Source organism: Lagenorhynchus albirostris, chromosome 20 (assembly GCF_949774975.1).
Source record: "Lagenorhynchus albirostris chromosome 20, mLagAlb1.1, whole genome shotgun sequence".
Classification (NCBI taxonomy): Eukaryota; Metazoa; Chordata; class Mammalia; order Artiodactyla; family Delphinidae; genus Lagenorhynchus; species Lagenorhynchus albirostris.
Window position 1 is genome coordinate 31,124,868 of NC_083114.1, and position 25,537 is coordinate 31,150,404.

Here is a 25,537-nt window from a genome sequence, read left to right on the forward strand (position 1 = left end):
TTTGACTATGTAATGTTAGTAGCATGACATCAGACCCAACCTGTTTTAGAATAGTTGTCATGATACCATAGTCCCAGAGCTAAATAACTGTAAAAGGATAGAAATCCCTAAAATAGAGTGCTTATGTGCCCCCACTGTGTTCTAAGTGCTTGCTGTATGTTAAATCACTTAAACCTTTTGTGCAGCACCTAGGCATGCCTTGCTCCCCCTCAAACAGGGATGGACACTTTCTCTTTTCTGTTTGTCACATGTACAATTAAATCGAGTACAGTTTCAAAACCAAGACAAGAAAAAACAAAGCTTAAAGCATTAAAAACTGATGAGTATGTAACTTAGATTTCTGAATCTAATACTGCTGAAGTTAAAACAATTTTTTTACCATATTTAATTTTAATACAATCTCTTTCACAGTTAACATTGTTGAAATTGGGGATTCATCTTACCGTTGTATACTCTTTACCCAAAAGCTTTATGATATTGATGAGCATCTTAGAAACTGAGGCAGTGGTAGTTTCTCAGGCACAGAGATGGGCCTTTCTTTTCTCATGTTCTCTGAAGGAATTACATCTTCTTATTATCTGTACCTTCTCAGTACTTCTCAGTCCCTTATAACTTGGGCCTTAGCTATTTGAATGTTTAGTGATTTCTTGAAAGAGGCACCGAGACTTAGGTGTGCTGTTCCTTGGGCTCTTTCTTGTGCTACCATTGAACTTTGTAGATTTTTTTTCCCCAAAGCCTCCCACAGATATCTGGACTTTGAAACCTGAAAGTTCTAGTTTTCCCTGCTTCCCCTTGTCAGAAATCCTTATATAAGATGAAAGTGTTTCTTTGCCAACTATCCTTTATATTTTACCAGAGTTTAATGTAAAAGAAGTTCTCCCTTTCTCCTTGTCGGATTCCCAAGAAAAACTTGTGAAAACAGTGCTCTCCAGTAGAACTGTGCAATGGTGGAAATGTTCTGTATTCTGTGCCTTCCAATACAGTAGTCACATGTGATAGTTGAGTACTTGAAATGAGATTGATGTGAATGAGGAACTGAATTTTAAATTTTATTTACTGAACAAAATTAAATAGCTGCATGGACCAGTGGCTGCCATACTGGACAGTGTAGCAAACCTCTCAGTTCTGATAGGGCAGACATTATACAGCTCCTTTACAGAGCATAAACTCTTTCTCTGGAATTGTGTCACTCTTTGAATGGTTTGATTTTCATCTTTACCTTTTGAAGTTGTGTTCTTCCTTCCTGCCCTACAGGTAAATTGCCTAATAAAAGTCTAATCCCTACAATTGCAATGTAATTTTCAAGTTCTGTAACCTATAAGAGCAGAGATTCATCCCTCTTTTAAAACTTAAAAAAAAAAATTGCAAGGTTTCATAATACTGGGAAGAGCGTATACCCAATCATCTAGATTTTTAATAATATTTTGCTGTATTTGCTTTTTTGTTTTAATTAAACATTTTTTAAAATTCAGGCTGTTGTGACATTTTATAAATATTCCAGCATGCATCTTTAGAAGATAAGGACATTTTCTTACAATCACGATATCATTATAGCATCCTAATAGTTATCAGTTCCTCAGTACCTAAAAACCAGTCCGAATTCGGATTGGCCCCAAATGTTATTTGGTTTCTTTAAAGCAGGATCCAAGCAAGATCTACATGTTGCTTTCAGTTGCGACTCTTAAATTTCTTGTAAGAAACGTTTTATTCATACAGAGTTTGAGATTTACGGAAAAGTTTGAAGAATGGTACAAAGATTCTTTGTACACTTTACCCAGATGTGTCAGTTCTTATCATTTTTTACATTTGACTTATCCTCTTTAGCCTCTCTACGTACATTTTTTACTGAACTGTTTGAAAGTAGTTTGCTGATGTGATGTCTCTTTGCCACTGCATACTTTAGTGGGGTTTTTTTTGTTTTTTTGGGGTTTTTTTTTTGCGGTACGTGGGCCTCTCACTGTTGTGGCCTCTCCCGTTGCGGAGCACAGGCTCAGCGGCCATGGCTCACGGGCCCAGCCGCTCCGCGGCATGTGGGATCTTCCCGGACCGGGGCACGAACCCGTGTCCCCTGCATCGGCAGGCGGACTCTCAACCACTGCGCCACCAGGGAAGTCCTAGTGTGTATTTAATAAGAATAACAAAATGGTCTTCTATAGCCATACTGCAGTAATCGAGGTGAAGAAATTGACTTTAACAGAATACTGTTATCTCGGGCTTTATTCAGATTTCATTAGTTCCAATAATGTTCTTTATATCAAAAGAAAACTCATGATCATGAATTGCATTGAGTTGTCCAGTTTCTTTAGTTGTTTTTAGTCTGGAACTCTATTTGTATTTCAAGACGTAGATTTTTTTTTTTTTTTTTTTGCGGTACGTGGGCCTCTCACTGTTGTGGCCTCTCCCGTTGCGGAGCACAGGCTCCGGACGCGCAGGCTCAGCCACCATGGCTCACGGGCCCAGCTGCTCCATGGCATGTGGGATCTTCCCGGACCGGGGCACGAACCCGTGTCCCCTGCATCAGCAAGAGGACCCTCAACCACTGCGCCACCAGGGAAGCCCGGGATATATTTTGAGACTTTGTAAATATGTGTTACTCCTCAAAATTTCATCCATTAATTTAATATCCATTGATGATCCTTGCCCAAATCAATTATTGTGTTGACTGCAAAATACTGACTTTTAAAGAATTCCATTGATCTTTCACCATTTTTTTTAAAAATTAGGGTATAGTTGCTGTACAATGTTGTGTTAGTTTCTGCTGTCTTTCACCATTTTTAGGTTAGCTTTCTTCTCCAAGAAACAACTTTTCCTTTTATATTTATTATATTAGTGTTGGACTCCTGGGTTTCATAAATCTCTTTTAATCTATAATTGTCCTGAAAAGTAATTAGCAGTATACATATAGTAAAGGAATGTTGTCCTTCTGTGTAAGAATATTTAGGCCTCCAGAATTTTAGGCATATTGAAAAGAAGAGATGGGAGAGGCTTTCATTCTTTAAGAAAGTTCTTTTATTTGAGGAGCTTAAGGTTTAGTTGGATAAATGGATCTGAAATTGTGGGGCATGGGCAGATTAGGAAAAGTTGGGAAATTTTGGTTTTGGAAAGGTTTGGTAGAAGGGAGAGAAAGAGGCAGTGTATGTCTCTGAACCAGGTAGTTTCAACTCTTCTGCGCACTAAGGGGAGAAACGCTGAGCCTGCTTTCCATTTCACCTTCTATTTCTTAGCCTTGAGCTCTTTACAGTAAAGAATTTTTTATGATACTGACCTTATGCCTTTTGTTTGCATTAGCTTTCCCGGCTTGCTCCCTACACGAAGGTGTAGGAGACGTATTTGCCAAGTTTGTTAGAAAGCCTTAGCAATACTGTTCCATAGTGCCCCTAAAAATAAGAATTGAAATAAAATAGGGTTACTTAGCATGAATATGTTACATGATTCCATGTTATGTGATTTTGAAGATTCTGATCTCTACCTAACTTTATTTTAAAAAATTTTTTAAGTCTTTATTGAATTTGTTACAATATTGCTTTTTTAATATAAATTTATTTATTTTATTTTATTTATTTTATTTTTGGCTGCGTTGGGTCTTCGTTGCTGCACGCAGGCTTTCTCTAGTTGCAGCGAGCTGGGGCTACTCTTCGTTGCGGTGCGCGGGCTTCTCATTTTGGTGGCTTCTCTTGTTGGGAGCATGGGCTCAAGGCACGCGGGCTCCAGTAGTTGTGGCTTGCGGGCTCTAGAGCTCAGGCTTAGTAGTTGTGGTGCACAGGCTTAGTTGCTCTGTGGCATGTGGGATCTTCCTGGACCAGGGCTCGAACCCATGTCTCCTGCATTGGCAGGCAGATTCTTAACCACTGTGCCACCAGGTTAGCCCCTGCTTCTGTTTTATGCTTTGGTGTTTTTGGCTGTGAGGCATGTGGGATCTTAGCTCCCCGACCGGAAATTGAACCTGCATGCCCTGCATTGGAAGGCGAAGTCTTAACTACTGGACCGCCAGGGAAGTCCCTCTACCTAAATTTAGTTAGGCAAATTAAAGAGCAGAATTGGAAATTTTAAAAAGTAATTTCCTTTTCTTGAAAGAAAAAACAAACAAAAATTCAGTGTCTAATAAGGTAAGCACCCAGAGACCAGTAATCTTTTATCAGTAATCAAAAGAAATTCACACCCAGAATTTCAGCCAACTTCTAGGACAGCTGTATTAAGCAGATAAAATGCAAATACAAAAAAAGCTTACCTTGAGCTGGCCTAAGTACTGATGTGTTATATGTACTAATAGTATCTACTGAAGTTTTATTATGTGTAAGGCACTGCTCTGAAAGCACTTCACATTAAATCCTCACAATTGTGGGATATGTACTATCATCTCACATGTTTCAGGTGAGGAAATGGATATACAGAGATAATTGATTTGCCCATGATCATTTATGTAGCAAAACTAGGGCTAAACCCAGACATTTTGGACAGAACTAATTCTGGATAGCACTTGTAGTTTATAATCAGAGTTATACATTTGTACAGTAATTGTCTACTTGAATGAAGAAACCCTCTGTGTTCTCTAGGTTATGGGGAATCTGAAATACTATTTTTCACTTCAAAACTAAGAATGCAGTGTCTCACTTTTTTCTCTTGGCATGTTAATCCAAATTGGGGTGAGGAGGGGAGCAGAGGGAAAAGGAATCATTTTTTTATCGTTTGTAAAATTTAATTCCAGGGCACTCCAGAGTTTTGGGTGTGCTGATTAACAGTAAATCTATTAATATTTACAGTCAGCCCTCCCCTCCATATCTGTGGTTTCCCATCCATATGAAGGACTTTCCAGCATCTGTGGATTTTTGGTGTCTGCGAGGGGTCCTGAAACCAATCCCCAATGGATACTGAGGGATGGACAACTGAACTTATTTTTTGGAATCTGAACTAGACTTACGTGTCAAGTCCTACAGTATTGCCACTTACAGACCAGTGTCCAAAATCTAGCCTGGAAACTAAACAAATTACACAGTTTGGGTGGCTTTCTTTAAAGGGGGAGCAGTTTTGTGCATGTGCCATTAGTGTTTTTTTTTAAAGGGAGAATGGAAATACATACTTTCATGTGTGCATAGGATATCCAAGATGGAAAAGTATCTCTAATTGCTAGGGGGAGAGAGGTATTACTGGAAACGTGGAGTGGGTGACTTTTCATAGTGTATATACCCTTTTGTATAGTATGAATTATTTGCCATGTACATGTAATAACTATTCAAAAAAAGTAATCCCTTTTCTTGGGCCTAAGTTTATTGACTCCATATTCTTATTTTATAACAGCAAAATAAAAGTTGTTTGAAGTTTAAAAAAAAACACTTTATTATAGAAACTTCCAAGTATATCTCAAAATAGAATGTCCCCATCTTCAACAGTAGCAACACTTTGCCAATTGACAGGATAAAAAATGTGGCCAGAATTCTGATATTGTTGTATATTTTCTGTAAATAGCTGCAAGTTTGGAGATGCTTATACGGTCTCTGAATTTATTAGTGGTTTCTTCTACAGTCTGTAATTCAGTTTCTGTGGTAGATAGCTCATACACCATCAGACCTTTATGATTGACTAGAATATCTTATGGCTAGTATGTGCTGTTTTGAAAATGAAATCTGTTTAAAAACATTATGGTGTTTTTTGGCTTTTTTTGTCTGCGCTGAGTGGCTTGCGGGATCCTAGTTCCCTGACCAGGGATCAAACCCGGGCCTCCATCAGTGGAAGTACGGAGTCCTAACCTCTGGACCACCAGGGAATTCCCTATGTTGTATTTTAAAGTTTTAATCTGTATGAATATTGCTAGACACAGTTATCTAGTATGTGTGATAATGATCCTATTTTATGATCCTATTTTATATGATCCTTTTATGATCCTTTTATATGATCCTATTTTAAGAGTGCACCTAACCCAGAATTGTGATTAATGATGGTGACCTGTCCTATGACTGTTCTGGGATGTTTTCCTTTTGAACATATCCTAGGAAAATATGGGAAGAATTGGTGAGCGTTCTGGGCATTCTCACTGAAAAGTATCACCAGTAAGGAAAAATTCTTACTGACATTATTTGAAAAGAAGGGAGCAAATGTAACTTTCTGTTAACTGATAGGAATAGGTCACTTGAAGTTCTGTCACTTATCCTAACAACTGGGATAGGCTTTTTAGGAAGGAGAAGTTTCCTATTTAGTTGTATAAATGGGCATTACTTAAGTAGGCTCCTTAAAATGTCTAAATATGTGGATTGGTGAGAATTTGCCATCTACCTCTTGTTTAATTTTGTTTTTTAAATAAAGGGTGTATGTTTGTTTCACATGGAGTACATTCTTGATAGAGAAGACTAAAAATATATATATGCATAGCTTTCTTGGTAGAATGTGTTTAATGAGAAAAGAAAATAAGGATTACCTAAATTGTGAGGAGTACAGGAACCCCACCCGCTTTGAACCAGATCTTTGCCTTTTCTGCAAATAAAACAGCTCTGAGGCTGAAGGTCAGTGCTGAATTTTGACAACATGTGCCTTTCTTGCTGCATTTATCTGGAGATCTAGCTGGGAATAAGAAACACATATTTCTTGACTTACCTTTTTTCCTCCTCTTTGCTGCCTTTTCTAATAGTGTTTTCTTCTCCTACAGTTGTCTTGTACCTGCCTCTTATGTGGAGGGGTGAAAAGGAATCTATTAGAATCATTTATGGGTTCAATTAGTAGTGTTTGTGGTCTGCATCCTTGTTTTACTTTTAATTTTACTGTTTGACTAACACTATTTGTTTTTACTTTCTCAGACATTGTAGGATTTAAGCTGTGACAGTTGGGACTCAAAATCGCCTTAGGTGAATGCTTGGTAGTGACTTAGAAGCATAGAACTCTTATTTTACAGAGTAGTCTAGAAGATAACTTGTTGCTTTTACATATATAGTTCTGGGAGCTCTAGGATCTACTGGAATATTTTTTTAATTATTGGAAAGGTAACTATCAATTAAGCTTAAGAGTCTGAGGACTGGTCTACTCAGAAAAACGAATGTACCCACCTCACGTGAAACTAGACGAACAATTTGGTTTGTACAAGGCTTCCTTTAAGCCCACACACAGTGTCTTCATATATTGTTGAGGACCACTTATATTTATCTTCCTCCATTAGTTCTGAAACTAAAAGTCACTAAAAGTTAAAGTTAGGAAGAAATTAAAATTGATAATTCATAAAGTTTTGTTGTAACCAAACTCATGTATAAGTTACATATCTCACAGCTTGTGTATTTGCCTTGCACTGCAGCAGATACTTGAGCTTGTACAACTAGTTAATCTTCTACTTTATTACCATGTTTGTGGTAATAGTTAGACAATTGCTTGCCTCCTTGCCCTGGTATTCAGTGACTAAGTTACTGTAACTATACTTCATAATTGGTTGTGCCTGCAGTCATTGAGGTGTAAGAGGGCAGTGAAAGTAAAATGTAGTCTCTTAATCTTATGTTATATCTTTTTGAGATCCTGGTCTGGTTATAGTTAAGCACTATTGGCAGAAGAGTTTGACAAAAGAATTTAAGTTAAATACATTTAATTTGGCTCAGCCAGTCCACAAGAGAGTAGTGACAGTGATGGTCTCTGGGAAGGGAAATAGGCTATCTGGGGAACAAAGGCAGGAGGAAGACTTGATTTTTTTTTTTTGCTTCCTACGCTTTTAAATTTTTGTTTGATTTTGTTCTATGTGAATTTGTTATCTATTGGAGGAAAGGAAAAAAACAAAAAACCCTAGGCTGGTCAAAGCTAAGAAAGCCTTCCGATAGCCTTTGAGAGGTACTTAGTCTATTATACTACATTTAGTCACTCAGAGAAATGACCCACTGTGGTAGAAGTCTTCTTTTAACAAGTGCCTTTTTTTCTTAATACACTTAACTAGTTTTCAAAGACCTGCTGTCTTTAGGTCCTATATATTCGCTTAGCAAATACTTTAATAGCTTCTGAGTACACAAAGCAAATCTGATTCCATTATTTTCCTTGTTAAAATCCTTAAGTAGCTTCCTTTACCTATAGAATAAATTCAGGATTCTTACTGGGGTACATTTAGCTTATCAGTCTAGCCCTTGCTTGTGTTTATAACCTTAATTCTGTACTCTGAAAGCCTTTCATAGTCTATGTTCCCAATGTTACAAAAGTACTTACAGTTCCCTTAGCAGACCACACTTTTGTATCTCTAGGCCTTAGCATTTGTTCTTCCTTCTGTTGAGCGTTCACGTTCATTCCCTTGCCTGTAGGCCTCCTTTGACAGGATCTCTTTTTCCTATCTTGGTTTTGGCACTTCTTGCAAAGTATTGTTTGTCTGCTCTGGCTAATCCAAGTTCCTTTAGACCAAGAACCCTGTGAAATTTTTAAATCTCTCATTTTATGCTGTAATTTAATTTTCAGATTCCTGAGGTCCAATGCATATGAACAAGTAACTACTAATTGCTAAAGGGGATTAGAGAGGACAGATGCAATAGTTCAAGGATCTTAAACCAAGAAGCATTGATTACCTCAGGTCCCTTAACCCATAAAGGCTAGCTCTCAGATGTAGCTCTTTCCTTTATCTTTATATCTATTTATTCTGCCTCTTAGTTGTAAACAGAGGGTTATACATCTCAAGTTACAACTACAAGGTTATAACAAAACAATTGAATGCCATATTTGTTGGAAGAGAGAAGGTCCATTATAGTAATTGCCTCACTTGAATCAATGGAGTTGTCACTGTTGACCTTGAAGCAATAATGGTTAAGTAAGGATTTGTAATGATAACAATACATGAATATCAAGTCTTTCTAATTCGCTTTGTAATATGATTTATTAATATTTTTTGTTTTTTTCCCTCAGCTCCAAAACCTGGGTATAAACCCAGCAAACATCGGCTTCAGTACCCTGACTATGGAGTCAGACAAATTCATCTGCATTAGAGAGAAAGTAGGAGAGCAGGCCCAGGTGGTAATTATTGATATGAATGACCCAAGTAATCCAATTCGAAGACCAATTTCAGCAGACAGCGCCATCATGAATCCAGCCAGCAAAGTAATTGCACTAAAAGGTATAAAAAGATCGTGGGGTTTTTTTCTTAAAACTCTTTTCCATGTATAATTTATTCAAATACAATAATTAGGATCTATTTTTTTAGTATATTGATTAAATTTGGTTAAATAGATCTGCAAAGTTAAAGCTGTTACTATATTTGATTTTTAACTACTTTCATGACTTACTAGGCATATTTCTGTGAGATGTCTTACTTTCTACGCATAAGATCTACTTGGAAAATTTTAAGTTTTAGATTAAATGAATTTAAATTTTATACCTACAGTGTGATAAGATTGTACTGAAAACATAACTCCATATACAGAAGACATAAGAAATTAGTGATTCATATTCTGGAATAAAATGTACTTTACTAATATTAGCACCTAAACATTGCAGAAGTTTGTTGTGATGATAAACTTGCTCTTCATGCTGTGCCTTTTTTATGCTTCAGGCTTGTGTTTCATTTAGATTATCAAGTTCTAAAAATGGCTTGAATTTACACGCATTTTTAAAAGTGTGTGTGTGTATAGGTGGGTATTAAATTTTTGGAATCAACGGTGTTAGACTTTATTCAGACTAACTTTTTAATTGTCACAACAGGGAACTGTACAGCCTGTCAATCTAAACAGAGTTCAGAGAACCTCATACTCTCTGGGAGTCTATGTTAATTTTTTGCCTTTGAACTATAGACTGAGTGAAATTGACCGTTTAAAACGGGTTTTTAAGAGGGCTAGGTAACAAACTGGCTGAATCTGAAAGGCACATTTAATTGCCTATTTTTTGCTTTGTCGTTTTTCTTCTCGGTTGTAGGAGGAAGAGTTCAGATTCCTAGTAATTTCTTGATAAATTTGTGGGTGACTTGTTAGAGGTGCTGAAGTATTTAAATAGACTTTTAAATACATTTTTTTCCCACATGATTTATACTTTGTATTTAGTAGTAACTCTGGTTGGAGATTAAATTGGTTGGCTGAGGGTCGGGGGGCAAGCATATTCAAACAAATAAGTCTCCATTACATATCCAAGAGAGGAGTTGATCTCATCTCAAGGAAAGATGGTCCAGCTTTTACCTGGGATACTTGCTTTGTGGCAGTGATCTATTATTTGCTTCCATTAAACAATACATATTGTACTTTAAGGTATTAAGCTCCCTTCAGCCTCCTTAAAGAATTTAAATTCAACTGCTTAGCAGCTCTCACACCTCTATTAAAAGGCCATCGTTTTAATTTTCTCAAAATTCTTTGCTATTTTTAATGTTATTGTTATTTTATCACATTTCTTAATGCTTTCTTATGTGTGCAGATGGTGAGTTATCTTAAATTAGATTGTATTAGTTATTGTCCTGTTCTATAAAAAGAATAAATTGAAATGATTTGTGCCTGTATGTCTACATTACAGAGTTAAGCTGTCATCCCTGCCCTCCTCCCGAAACCACCCCACCAACCCCTTTCATGTAAAGAATAAAATGTATAATTAACTAGGGGTTGGGGAAGACAGCAGAGGAAAGTACGTCATTCCCAAATACTGCTTCCCTCTGAATCCAGTTTCAAATCCCTTGGTTTCTTTTTATAAACAGGACTATAACTCTCACAATTGTTCAAGTCTGGTTGTGGTTTACATATTGTGTGGGATGGGAATAACATTCTTCGTTTTATGGAAGAAGCTTTTACCCATGTAGTAATTAGGAAGGGTCGTGGTACAAAGCTGTATGTTTTGTGTCCCGTCCCATCCCTCTCTCCACCCCCACTCTCACCCCCATACTATCTTATAATTTTTGTTCTTCAGGAGCCAGATTCTCTATGGCTCAGTAATGGAGTTTTCCTTAGTCTCCAAGGACTAATCTGAATTAGATAGCCTAGTGTCAGCCGTGGGCTTTTGACCTCTAGTCATTTAAACCAAATCACTTTTCTGACTGTGATGGATTTCAAATTATAAGTACAAGCCTTTGCATCTGACTCAGTGAACTGTTAACATTCAAGGCAAATTTCATCCTTCTTTTACTAAATGTTTGCTGTCTTAATTGGATGAAGCTTGAATTTTGTTCTTATCTCTAGTATATTAACATCTGAAACTGTCCTCCTTTGTCTCCCTCTCCTTTTCTCCAGCACCCCTACCTTCCCTTTGTATCTTAAACCAACTAAACGTAGCATGCACTTCTCTTACGTGCTAGTGGTACAAGGTAGAGTTGAAGTATATCCTCTTCCAAAGAGAAGTTTCCACGAGATTTAGTTGAATGGTGGGGGGGTGGGGGTGGGGCGGGGACGGCTGCCTTTTAAAAAGTAGACATTTTCCCCATGTGCTTGAATCAGATTTGCTTTGTTCTGTGTACCTACCACTAACTCACTTTATGGGTAAGCATTCTTAATTAAGCATGAAGATTACAACTTGTTTTCCATTGTTAAGTGAGCTGTTCTTTAGACTCATTTTTAGTTGAGATTTAGAATTCTCTGGAAGTCATACTGTCTGTTTAAAATGTCTTGATTAGAGGTGATAGAGTTTTTGCGTCACAGTTAGGTGTAGACTACCCAGTTTCAGCTATCTCTTCAATGGTTGCTAGTCTGTCAGTGTGACTTCTGTAGTTGGTTATTAGTCTCATGATAGAACCATTTTGTTTGGAGGTTACAGATTTTGCTGCAGAGAGAGCCTAGTCTAGCTAGATATTAATTTATCCTGAACTTTGCTTTCTTAGTGATTCATAATTCTTAATTTTGTTTTTAGCTGGGAAAACTCTTCAGATATTTAACATTGAAATGAAAAGTAAAATGAAGGCCCATACCATGACCGATGATGTCACCTTCTGGAAATGGATCTCTTTGAATACGGTTGCTCTTGTTACGGACAATGCAGTTTATCATTGGAGTATGGAAGGAGAGTCTCAGCCGGTGAAAATGTTTGATCGTCATTCTAGCCTTGCAGGGTGCCAGATTATCAATTATCGTACTGATGCAAAGCAAAAGTGGTTACTTCTGACTGGCATATCTGCACAGGTAACATTTTTCTAGTTTTTAATAAAGAAAAGGTTTAGAGAATTAATGGGCTCAGAATGCAGTTTATTTTGAAATTAGGTTGTCTTTGCAAATCTGATTTATTTTGGAAGACTGTTTTTTTTCCTTCCTTTTTTTTTGTTTTTAGGAAATAGAGGTTGCTGGCTTAATGCTTTTATACTAACATACAGTTCAGAGTACTCTTACCAAGGTGTTTTTAGGTCTTATTTGCAGGTTGAGTGGATAATGAGTTCCTGTATGAATGATTTGGAATTTATTGTGGATATTTACTGCAAAATGAGTACTCCTATATCTTTCTTTTTTTAAAGATAGTGTAAAGAGATGGTTGTATATGAGGCACATTTTAAACATTCATGTTAACGCTTTAATAAGAGAGTGTTTGCAGCTAAATTTTAAATTAAGAGGTATCAAATCTACATTGAGAGACTAACAAGGAATTGTAAATTCTTGTAAAGCATTCTAGTTATTTCAGTAGTTGTTGAATCTGGGAGTTACTGGGTCCCCAAACTTTATTCTGCTTGATCTTTTGTAGCAAAATCGTGTGGTAGGAGCTATGCAGTTATATTCTGTAGATAGGAAAGTGTCTCAGCCCATTGAAGGACATGCGGCTAGCTTCGCACAGTTTAAGATGGAAGGAAATGCAGAAGAATCGACGTTATTTTGTTTTGCAGTACGGGGTCAAGCTGGAGGGAAGGTAAGTTTTGCCTTTGGAAATTGTTTTAGTGAGAACTTATCTTTTTTGTTTTTCTGTTACTAATTAATTTGTTACCTAATTTCAAAATAGTCTTCTCCCTTTCTTGCTAATTTGTTTTTAACATTCAGATTCGTGGTGACTTAATTTGTTTCAATTCTGTTTCTAGTGATACTTGTCCAAAATGAATGTTCTTTAACAACTTATTTGTATCAGCTGTTTATAGTAAGACTTTATTTTCATTGCCTTTACCAAAGGCCTTAATTTGATGTTTTTCAACTTTACTGTGCATAAGAATCACTAGGGTGGCTAAAATGTACATTTGTGTGCCTTCCATCTAGAGAGTCTGATTCAGTAAGTGGAGCTCATAATGTGCATTTTAAAAGCTCTAGGTGACTAGATAGAATGTGGACCACAATTTCAGTACCATTGCCTTAAATCAGAGCTTCTCAACGCTGACTATACATTGAAATCACCTGGACAAATTGAAGTACTTTGTAAGGTTCTTAGTTTCAGACAACAGAAACAGGGTGTGGTTGATTAGAGCATAAAAAATTGAATGAAAGGATAATGGATAGTTTTCAATAGCTAGGAAGGTTAAGAACCAAGCTTGGAAAATTAGGAGGAATAAGGGAGAATGGGCAGCAGCCAAAAGTCCTGACACAGAACTCTGTGGACCTGCTGCTGCTATGATTGCACTGCTGGATGCCACAGTTAGCACTGCTGCCCCTGGAAACTCAGTTTGACTGCTTTTCTCATTGCCATAGCAGAATCTCTGAAGTCTTAATATTTTTCCATGCTAAGTAGTTTTTAAAACTCAAGACAGAGATTGCCTAAAATATGGTAATCAATAGCCTTTAAGCTGGATGGCTAGTCATCCTAGTTAAGGATGAGACCACCCTAATAACTTTCATACGGTTATATATCTTGGAAACGGAATTATTTATTGTTTTAGTCCATTCTTGACATGACTAAGCAAAATATATAATACTCTTTCATTGACATTATTTGCTTTCTCTTGCCTCGCTCACTGATGTGAAGCATCGGACATTTAAAATCAGAATGTTCTCATCCAAATTTGTGAGGTGTATGTGATTAGAGCGACAACTCAGCCAGCTTAAGTGCATACTTACCTAAAGTGCATACTTTAGAGTAGGTGTGGGCAGAGAAGAATTTAACAACTTAAGTTAGATTTCTATTTGGAAAAACTAAATTATAATCAAAAGCCCTTTTGTGGATATTGTTTCACCATTCTTAATTTAAAGTAGATTGAGGTGTGATTGAGCTATTCAACCGACTTTTTAAAATTTTTATCTTGAAATAATACATATTATTCATAGGAAGCTGCAAAGACAGTACAGAGAAATCCCATGCCCTTTACCTAGTTTACCCCAAAGGTTACATAGCGATGTAGTACAGTAGATAAACCAGAAGTTGACATTGGTTCAATTGTATAATTGTGTCATTTTATCATGAATAGATTCAAGGTACATACTATTCCGTCACCACAAAGATTTCCCTCTTGCTACCCCTTTACAGTCACAACCACTTACCTCTCCCTTACCATCTTTAACTCCTGAAAATCACTAATACTCTCCATTACTAGAATTTTGTCTCTTCAAGAATGCTATGTAGGGCTTCCTTGGTGGCGCAGTGGTTGAGAGTCCACCTGCCAATGCAGGGGACGTGGGTTCGTGCCCTGGTCCGGGAGGATCCCGCGTGCCGCGGAGTGGCTGGGCCCGTGAGCCATGGCCTCTGGGCCTGCGCGTCCGGAGCCTGTGCTCCGTGGCGGGAGAGGCCACAGCAGCGAGAGGCCCGCGTACCGCAAAAAAAAAAAAAAAAGAAAGAATGCTATGTAAATAGAATCATATAGTATGTGATCTTCTGAGAGTGCCTTTTTTGTGTGTGTTCTCACGGGGCACAGTGTCCGTGAACGTTCATTTTATTACTGAGGAGTTCCATGGTATGGTTGTACCATATAGTTTAATGTTCACCTATCATAGGACATTTTGGTTGTTTTTAGTTTGGGGCTACAAATAAAGCTGCTATGGTCCTTTTAGCATTTGATCGTAAGTTTTATTTTCTTTTGAACAGCTACATATCATTGAAGTTGGCACACCACCTACAGGGAACCAACCCTTTCCAAAGAAGGCAGTGGATGTTTTCTTTCCTCCAGAAGCACAAAATGACTTTCCTGTTGCAATGCAGGTATTTTAAGCAAAACAAATGAACTTAAAATCTCTCCTCTTAACACAATTCAAAAACTACAACTGATAGTCAATATAATTTAAGTGGTACCTTTACTCAAAAATAGTTTGTTAGTGAAACTTTGTAAAGTAATACTCTTTCTTTAATGTAATATATAAATTGGGTTATCCCAGGTTGTTCAATATGATGTTTTTCTCTTTTATCTTATACAATTTATTAATATTCTTGTGTTTTATGTAAGAGCTTGGGATATCCCATATTTGAATTTGCTGTAAAAATGAGGAAACCATAAATACTAGCTTTTAATTTTTCATGTAAGCCTCTTGTCAAAGTTCTAGAATTTCACCATCTCTAAAATGGAATTGGACTAAATTTTCTGTTTATAGATTCATTATTTTACTGAACTGTTGATTTTCTTTATACAGATCAGTGAAAAGCATGACGTAGTATTCTTGATTACTAAGTATGGTTATATCCACCTGTATGATCTTGAGACTGGTACCTGCATCTACATGAATAGAATCAGTGGAGAAACAATCTTTGTCACTGCACCTCATGAAGCCACAGCTGGAATAATTGGAGTAAACAGAAAGGGACAAGTAAGGAAACCTTGAAAATTAAATTAAGTGATAAAATAAAATAGCACTTATTAGTGTTAGCTTTTTTCAAAAAGTAAATGGTAACTTTGGATGTCAGAAAATAATATATACCTAAAAATGCAGAAGCATATGATAACAGTCTCTCTTTAACACTGTCTCAGAGAAACTATTTGGCATACAGTATAGCCACCTAGGATTGTCTGTGTGTCTCTATTATCAAGAGAAGTAACTCTTCATGCAAAGAAACTAGTAGGGTCACATTTGACAGACTGTGTACTTTTTTTTTTTGGCTGCACCTTGCGGCCTGTGGGATCTTAGTTACCTGTCCAGGGATTGAAGCCGGACTCCAGCAGTGAAAGCGCCAAGTCCTAACCACTGGACCAACGGGAATTCCGAGATTGTATACTTTTTATAGGGGTTTTCTTCCTATGATCTCTCTAAGACAAATTATCAACTACAAGGAAAAGAATTCTTCTTACATCTTTTTCCCTACCTCTTTAATTATTACTAAATGTTTAATGTTGGAAGGTGATATGTTACAGTAGCTATGATATGTTCAGTGAGGGTACTTGAAAAGTTATCCAATTAGGGAGTATATTAGCTGTTCTGAATTTGTCACATTTGACATACCTCCTCATACCACCTAACACAAGTGATCCTTTTTCTGTGTTTTAGTGTTTTAATGTAGTTTAAAATATACCAGGAAGTATCTTTTTCCCTAAAAAAAAAAAAATGGTTAAATTTTCAAAAACAGTACTGTTACTGGCCTTGCCTTTTACTAGTTTTCCTCCAAATTAGTATTTTCCCTAGATGGTAAGTAAAAGAAGTAGATAGGTTTTTTCTCCTTTATTCTGTTAATTTCCAGAAAATGGTATGTATATGAAGAGAGAAATACTCTAGAGAAAGAGAGTCTTCCCCTACTTACGCATCCTCTCCCTCAATTCCACAGCTGGTTAGGTGCTTCTGCTCTATGTCCCCAGATCTTAGGTAGCCCTCTTCATGGCACTTACCACAATGAATTACAGTTGTTTCAGTTACTATTCTCCCTTAGGAAAGGGGCTTTTCTTTGTTTAATTGTATTTCTACACCAGTCAGTGTCTGGCACAAAAGCTACTTTAAAAATTTAGTAGCGTTCATCTATTCAGTTGCATGTGTCTCTCTTGGAAAAATCAAGAATGAATGGGTCTTTTGGTGAACTAGGTTAGTGATAATTTTATAATGATAAATTTGTTAAGCCAGAGACTACTGTTTTTTGGGGGTTTTTTTGAGACTATTATTTGAACTAAAGTATCTTGCATAATTTTACCATATATATTTAATATTCATAACTTTAATTCTGGGAACTTACTGATTGTTTTCCTCCCCTTCCCCCCACAAATTTTCTGTGCCAGCTGCTTTGAATAAGAAGGTGAATGTTTACAGTAACCTTTAGGCTTCAGGGCTTTACTCTTTTGATCAGAGCCAACCAACTATAGCTGGACCTATGCCCTGAAGGAATGAGTGTGTGGTTTCTGTTGGTTGAAAAATCAAAAGTGATCAAGATGACATTGTTGCCAATATCTAGCTTACATTCTGAACTTGGTAGAACAGAGTACTTTAGAAGGTACAGGAACCTTCTTAGAAGTACAGGAACCTTCTTTGTCCCCTGTAGATCTTAAGTACTGGTTTCTAGAAATCTGCTAGTACAGTCTAAAAGTAGGATAAAGATGAAACTGGTTTGGTGTTTGGGGAAGACTACAGAAAGTATAGTTAGAAGCGGGTTTGTTCATCTCCCTTATTTTTCCTAGGAGTTAAGTATTAAATTAAAGATGGGTGGAATGCAAATGACTATAAAGAAAGTAATTCTTCCTTTTTTTAAAAGGTGTGTCTTAATACGGAGTAGAGTGACACATTGCAGATACAAGATGTCCTAAGCTTTTGGCGATGGGGGTCAGATCTGTAGAAATGAAAGAATTTCGGAGGTTAAAATTTTTTTACTTTCCTCAAAAGGAATAATAGAACAGGCAAATCGATATTACCTATCTGTTTGGTTATTGAGTTCTCATTTATTTAACAGATATTAAGCATTTACTTTGTGCTAAACACTGCCTGGTGCTAATAATACAATTAAACAAAGATAAGTCCCTTTCCTTATGTGGAATAGTGACTGAGAAACACTTAGATGAGAAATAATAGTATGAGAACTGCTGTTAGGGGTAATATAAGTAGTTTACTGGGATGTATACCCGCTCTGGTGTTGGGGAGAGGAATGGATGCATAGTGAAGGGCTCCCTTTCTCTTTGACAATTGACAGGAATTCAGCTTTTAAGCAGTGTTCTGTGACTTACTAGGAGGACTGAGGGTAGATAATTGTTCTTCAAAAAGAAGCAATTAGAAGTTCCTCTTCACTGGTGCCACATTTATTAAGTACCTACTGTATACCTTGCAGTATATAAGGTGCCTGAGGATTCAGTGGTCCTCCCCTCATTGAGTATATAATCTGGACTCTGGGAATGTAAATGTAATTAACATTACTGAAAAATACTAGAGTTAGAAGGAATGTACCTTAAACTTCTTCCAGGTGAACTCATACCATGTTAAGAATGAATGAATGGTAGCAAAGCAGTTAGAGTTTGGACAGTATGAAGTGGGGAGTTATTTATATTATAAGATGGCCATATTTTAGGAACCCGCAAATAGCTTAGTACCCTTTAGTCTTTTCTGCCCTCTTTTTTTTCTTTTTTCTTTTTTTTAATGGCAGTAAGAAAGCAGCTGTCACAGTTTTATTACCTTTGTGACTCAGTAGTCATCAGCTCTAAATGGATTTGATTTCACTGATGCTCACATGAACACATTGCAGCTATTCATTAGATCTTAAATTGCAGGTTCTCTCAGTATGTGTGGAAGAAGAAAACATAATTCCTTATATCACCAATGTCCTACAAAATCCTGATTTGGCCCTGAGAATGGCTGTACGTAACAACTTGGCTGGTGCTGAAGAACTATTTGCCCGGAAATTTAATGCTCTTTTTGCCCAGGGAAATTACTCAGAGGCAGCAAAGGTGGCTGCTAATGCACCAAAGGTAAATAGTTATGAAAGTGAAGTGGCCATGATTGGATTAATGCTAATATGCTCTATTTCTAATACTGTTAGTTAGAACTAGAACCAGCTTTCCACAGAGAAACTAACCTTTTTTAGGATGTGTTTTCCAGTAGAATGAGTTACTTGTCAGTACCTCTAGATTTAATTACTTTCCTGTGCTCTAGATTTGGGTAGCTTTTTAAAACCCAGGATGTCAGAATGATATATAGATCTAACAAGCTGTGATTTACATAGATGTAATACTGTTTAGTTACTCAGTTGTTATACTGTTTGATCTTATCTGTGATAGCTACTGATTTTATTTCTGAGAGTTGAAAATTAAACAAATCCTGTTCAATTTATGGTAGGAAGAGTTGTCTCAAGTTGAGCTGAATTTATCCTCATCACCTTTGTATTATGTTGGACTGAATTAACACCTTACTCCCTGAGCAATGTAATGAAATTTCCACTTAACCTAATGTGAACCTGGAATAATAGCTAGTTGTAACTATTATTGTCTTACACATTGACATTATTATAATTAGGTTGGTATGTTCCTGATTCAGGATAATCTCATAACATTGAACCAGAAGTGTGACTGAATCTTTACTATTCAATATATTGAAGATTTGAGGTTTGGTTTTAGTAGATGGAATCATGCCTTTAAAATTGACTTAAGAGACCCATGGAGTTATTAGTGTGATGTTGGATCATCTTTAAAAGGAGTCTGTAACATTTCTGTTTCTTAAAGGGAATCCTTCGTACCCCAGACACCATCCGTCGGTTCCAGAGTGTCCCAGCTCAGCCAGGTCAAACTTCTCCCCTACTTCAGTACTTTGGAATCCTTTTGGACCAGGGCCAGCTAAACAAATATGAATCCTTAGAACTGTGTAGGCCTGTACTTCAGCAAGGGCGGAAACAGCTTTTGGAGAAATGGTTAAAAGAAGATAAGGTATATTAACTTCTGTTAACATATTTTTGCTTTGATTAAATACTATGTTAGCAAGTTAAAAACATAGGCTGTGCCAGAACATCTCCATCCATTATTTATTGCTTGTAGGAATAGAACAAGAATAAACATTGCATGAGATGCATAAACTTGTTTCCTTTTGAAAATGTATTTATTTTGTGGCATGTTGAGGGTAGGATATCTATTTTAAAATGGAATCCAGGATTACTTGCTTGGTGGTTAAAACTACTAATCTGGAAGCAAATTGCTATCCTTTTGCTTTAGGAAAAGCTTAGTGTGAGATGCTTTGCGCATTCATATTTGTCAACGTATGTAACACTCACTTGGACCTAAGAATGTATTCCTTTCTCCCACATCCCACACTTGATATGCCCAGTAGTTTCAACCATACAACATCATATCTTTTCTTGTAGAACTTCCCAGGTATCAAAACTGTGATATTTGCTGCTAGTAACCATGTTTGGGTGTGCAAGGGAAACATGTTATATAAAACGTTGGCTCGGAAATACGTTAACAAGACAGCAGGGCTGTCTAATTAGCAGTGATATAGATTCCCAAAGAGATTTCACAGAATGTTAATTGGCATTACATGAAAAAATATTTAACTTAGTTTCTTGAAATTATTTAACCATAAATCTTTAAAAACTGTTGTTAACCAGCTTTCTTTACTGTAAGATTTCTCTATGCCTTTTAAATTCACTCAGTACTTACTAATTTCTTTTTACATAGAGTATCTAATGGTATTATGTTTTCTGGAGCACATTATGGAAAATGTGGCTTATTTGTAAGGCAACTAACAAGTTTAAACAATCCTTTAGTGGTATTATTCCTTTCATACCACCATAGAAAGCCTTTCTCCACAAAGTGGCAATATTGAATTGCCATGTCTTATGCCAGTGTCAAGAACTGAGGTGGTACTCTTTATAGCACTCTGAGTAGTGAATAACTTTTAATGTTAGACCTTTTGGCTTTAGTGTTACGTTGGTTATATTTTTACATTACTAATTGTAAGTCCTTGTTTCTTGACCCAGCTTCTGGCAGTCTTATAGGATATTGGAGGATAGTACTTCGGAGTTGGGATGCTTGGACAGGAGTCTGCTGAAGAATAGTTACTAGCCACATAGCGAGTATTTGAGGTCCATCCTAATTGCTTAAGATAAGGGAGGATGGGAACAACCAAGGTAACTGAGTTGACCAATATAAGTGTGAAAGCTTTTTGGGTATCATTACCTTTTTTGGCGAATGGTCACATAGGATTCATTTGTGGTAAAAAGGACACTGGTCAACTCTTCATTAGTTAGCGTGTTTGGTTGAGAGGTATAGACTCTGAGAGAACTTCTCATTGAATGTCGGTGATAATCATAGAAAATCAACTCTAGTATATAAAGCAGAACTCTTTTAGAGAAGCTGCTTTCCAGATTGGGCAGCTGACTAAGGCAGGTTGAATAGTACAGAGGAGGGTATCTGCATGTATACCACCTAAAAATTCTAAAATTTTTATCTGTTTGACCTTTTGAAATTAATGTCCTGCTTTATAACCTTAAATCCAAAAATCAAGAAGATAATGAAGCTTAGATCCTTCAGACATACAGATTATACCCTAATTTTAGTAATGGTCTTTATGGTAAGCCTCATCTGGCTCCTTGAATATCAGATTTTCATTTCATAACATTACATTAGGAGCTGCATTATTCTTGAAAAATTAAGACCATGTGGGTCTGATATCTGAATACTCTCAATAGTTAGAGGAGCAAGATTCTGCTTTTTAAGTATTTATATTCCTAACAAGGTAATTGGTAGTATCTGTACATGTGAAGTCTTGGTGGGTTTTTATCCTTGATTAAGTAGAATGTGTGGAGAATTCTGAGTTATTGCTGTGAATACAAAATCAAGAGTCTTGGGCTTCCCTGGTGGCGCAGTGGTTAAGAGTCCGCCTGCCAATGCAGGGAACACGAGTTCGAGCCCTGGTCCGGGAAGATCCCATATGCCGTGGAGCAACTAAGCCCATGTGCCACAACTACTGAGCCTGCACTCTAGAGCCCACGAGCCACAACTACTGAAGCCCGTGCACCTAGAACTCATGCTCCGTAATAGGAGAAGCCACCTCAATGAGAAGCCCGTGCTCTTCGCAACTAGAGAAAGCCTGCACGTGGCAACGAAGACAACACAGCCAAAAATAAATACATTAATTAATTAATTAATTAATTAAAAAATCAAGGGTCTTTATAACCACAACCCCTGCATATTTATAATACATTCTGGGACAACTGAGAAACTAAGTGCCTGTCATGTTAGTTTTTATTTATATTGGAAGTAGTGTCAATTGCTGATTTATACAGCAGCTCATGGCTTACTAAACAGTCTCTTTCCTTTGGACAGCTGGAATGCTCTGAAGAACTGGGAGACCTTGTGAAATCTGTGGACCCTACATTGGCACTTAGTGTGTACCTAAGGGCTAATGTGCCAAATAAAGTCATTCAGTGCTTTGCAGAAACAGGTCAAGTCCAGAAGATTGTTTTATATGCTAAAAAAGTGAGTTCAATGAAACAGATTCTCCACATAAATTCATTAAAACATTAAGAGAGAAATTAGCTTATAGTAACTCTCAGTGACTTTAATAGTGAATTTCCTTAAATATTTATAATTACTTGGAAAAGTATAAAAATGCTGTTATGGCTCGCATATAGAATTACACTTCAAAAATGGAGACAGTTACTCTTGCATGGCTTATAGAATTTAAGCTGCTAGGGCATGTTTAACCTGTTAGAACAGATTTTTTTGGTGGTCAATGAGACTGAATAAGCCAATTATAAAAATGTATAGCTATTTGTTCAAATATGTTATCACCAAGGTGTCTATTTGTCTTGTATAAACCAAGATCAAATTGAGCATCTAAGTTAAAACTGAATTTGTATTTTCACCATTAGCTTTGTCTGTAGTAGCAAGATTCTATTGCAGAAAAGCCTTTAAATGATATAAAAATGGAACTTTGTAGCAGGGCTTAAGTTTTTGTCTCTTTGTAGGTTGGATATACTCCAGACTGGATCTTTCTGCTGAGAAATGTTATGCGAATCAGTCCAGATCAGGGGCAGCAGTTTGCTCAAATGTTAGTTCAGGATGAAGAACCTCTTGCTGATATCACACAGGTAAAGGAGTTAAAATGTATTTTGTAGAAGTATAGAGAATGGGGGAGATCTGAGTTTAAACAACTTTGGAGAAGAATGGGTTAACTTTTTTATCTGTAGAAATTAGAGCTGTGTTGATCTACATGGATAAACCTTAAGTACATTACCAAAAAAGCAAGTTGCAGAAGAGTGGACAGTCAGATACCATCTATATACAGTTCTAAAACATGCAGAACAAATACCATCTCATTTAGAGTGGTATATGTGTTAAAAATATGAAAAATATATGGGAATAATAAAACAGAAAGGATAGCCGCTGCCACTAGGTGAAGGGAGAGGGAAGAGATGCATATATGAAGTGGGAGTCACAGACTCTTTCATTTTTATGCTTTTGTATATTTTAAATAGTTCATCAGGGAATTCCCTGGCGGTCCAGTGGTTAGGAGTCCGTGCTTCCACCACACGGGGTACGGGTTCGATCCCTGGTCGGGGAACTAAGGTCCTGCATGCCGTGTGGCGTGGCATGCATGCCTGCATGCATGCATCAATCAATCAGTCATCAAAATTTTAAATCTATCAATTTATATTCTGCTATTATATAGTATCTTGAAATATTTTGTGGTTGTTTTTACTAGAACTAAAAGTAACTCCAGAAGACAAAAACTTACTCTTAAATTATGACGTTATGCTGTCCAAATAATATTCTTTAAATCTGGGATTTGATCTGGCAGTGTTTTATATGTGAAGAAAGAGATAATGTTTCATTTCCTTTCATTTACATATATTGTCAACAGTATCATAAAGCAGCTTTTAAGTATCTTAAAACAATTTCCTTTAAATCTTTTTTTTGCAGATTGTCGATGTGTTTATGGAATACAATCTAATTCAGCAGTGTACTGCATTCTTGCTTGATGCACTGAAGAATAATCGCCCATCTGAAGGTCCTTTACAGACAAGGTTGCTTGAGATGAACCTTATGCATGCACCTCAAGTACGTGTTTTCATGCTTTCTAGGCATGTTTCCAACACTGCTTTTGTAGTTATTCAGAGCTTCTTAGATTATTTGAAGCTACTGACATGCCTGTTCCTCATTTTAGAAAATTTAGCTAACATTCTTTTGTACTTTCTCTCCTTTACCAATTAATTCACTGTTGAATCTTAATATGTAATCTGCATATGGAGTTACTGATATAAATGGAGTAGTAAAAAAAGCTCATCCTTTTTATGGTTTTATAGGTCGCAGATGCTATTCTAGGGAATCAGATGTTCACGCATTATGACCGGGCTCATATCGCTCAGCTGTGTGAGAAGGCGGGCCTCCTGCAGCGTGCTTTAGAACACTTCACTGACTTATATGATATAAAGCGTGCAGTTGTTCATACCCATCTTCTTAACCCTGAGGTATTTTAGGCTCTTACCTAACTATTAGTTATGATTAATTGGTATACCGAAAATGTGTTTGTGTTACTGATTGATAGTAATTTCATACCACCATTAGGTTTAACATTGTTTCATTTATTTATTTACTTATTTATTTTGTCCTCTAGTGGTTAGTGAATTACTTTGGGTCCTTATCAGTAGAAGACTCCCTGGAATGCCTCAGAGCCATGCTATCTGCCAATATTCGTCAGAATCTACAGATCTGTGTGCAAGTGGCTTCTAAGTATCACGAACAACTGTCCACTCAGTCTCTGATTGAACTTTTTGAATCTTTCAAGAGTTTTGAAGGTAATTAGGAGTTTGAGTTGTTTTAAATTATTTAAGGTAGCCAAGAGGGTTATTGTTAAACGGACAGTGTCATAGGCTATATGGACTTGTCATAGGCTGTTGGAAATTCTTTCTACAAGCTTACTTTGATGGGATATTTTAAGTCGTCTTATTCAGTAACTATTGTCAGGCATATTCTATACCAGGTTCCAGGGACATGCGGTGAAGAAGACTGTCTGCATGGATATTTTATAGGTGAATTAAAGGCAAAATTTTAAGATACAAATATATGTAGTAGCTTTGTCATAATTGTATAAGATGAAAATACTAATGATCAGGTATGTAATGATTGTGTTTATATTGTCTGACTCTTATAATGGCAAACGATTCTAGCCAAGGAAATTTTGTGACTTGTCCCTGTAGCAGGTTTTCTTAACCTCAGCAATACAGACATATTGGGCTGGATAATTTGTTGTGTTGGGGGGTACATTTTTGTATGCATGCAGGATATTTAGCAGCATTGCTGGCTTCAGTCCACTGGATGCCAGGAGCATCACCTCCACCAATTGTGACCACTAAAATGTCTCCAGACCTTGCTCAATGTCTCCTGGGAAGAAAACCATCTTGCCCCCAGTTGAGAACCACTGTTGTGCTGAGTTTTTTTTTTTTTTTTTTTATTGCGGTACGCGGGCCTCTCCCGTTGCGGAGCACAGGCTCCGGACGTGCAGGCTCAGCGGCCATGGCTCACGGGCCCAGCCGCTCCACGGCTTGTGGGATCTTCCTGGACCAGGGCACGAACCTGTGTCCCCTGCGTCGGCAGGTGGACTCTCAACCACTGCGCCACCAGGGAAGCCCTATGCTGAGTATTAATGTAATCACTGTTTGTGGCTTTTAGGTTCATTAGCTAAATATCTGGTCTCTACTTACCTTTTCTTCCCTCTTCTTGTAGTACTGCTCTAGACAGAAGGAATAAGCGATTCCTACTAGTTTTCTTAATTTTTTCAGTTTCTGTGTTAACTGTGCACTACATTTATACTGTTCATTCAGTACAGTAGCCACTAGCCACATGTAGCTATGTAAATTTAAAGTAATTAAAATTGAATACAATTAAAAATTTAGTTCTTCAGTCACACTAGCT

General features: G+C 36.9%; 1 protein-coding gene across 4 annotated transcripts in view; it reads left to right on the top strand.

Moving 5' to 3' along the window:
* CLTC (clathrin heavy chain) overlaps positions 1 to 25,537 on the top strand; it is a 67,052-nt gene that overhangs the window by 11,168 nt on the left and 30,347 nt on the right. For all 4 annotated transcript variants that reach the window (XM_060134372.1, XM_060134373.1, XM_060134369.1 and 1 more), the window contains exons 2-13: positions 8,845 to 9,052; positions 11,752 to 12,020; positions 12,571 to 12,732; positions 14,824 to 14,937; positions 15,363 to 15,536; positions 18,401 to 18,598; positions 19,349 to 19,549; positions 21,947 to 22,099; positions 22,591 to 22,713; positions 23,546 to 23,683; positions 23,929 to 24,093; positions 24,240 to 24,420. In XM_060134372.1, the coding sequence (XP_059990355.1) occupies positions 8,845 to 9,052; positions 11,752 to 12,020; positions 12,571 to 12,732; positions 14,824 to 14,937; positions 15,363 to 15,536; positions 18,401 to 18,598; positions 19,349 to 19,549; positions 21,947 to 22,099; positions 22,591 to 22,713; positions 23,546 to 23,683; positions 23,929 to 24,093; positions 24,240 to 24,420 (2,086 nt within the window). The remainder of the gene's footprint in view (positions 1 to 8,844; positions 9,053 to 11,751; positions 12,021 to 12,570; positions 12,733 to 14,823; positions 14,938 to 15,362; positions 15,537 to 18,400; positions 18,599 to 19,348; positions 19,550 to 21,946; positions 22,100 to 22,590; positions 22,714 to 23,545; positions 23,684 to 23,928; positions 24,094 to 24,239; positions 24,421 to 25,537) is intronic.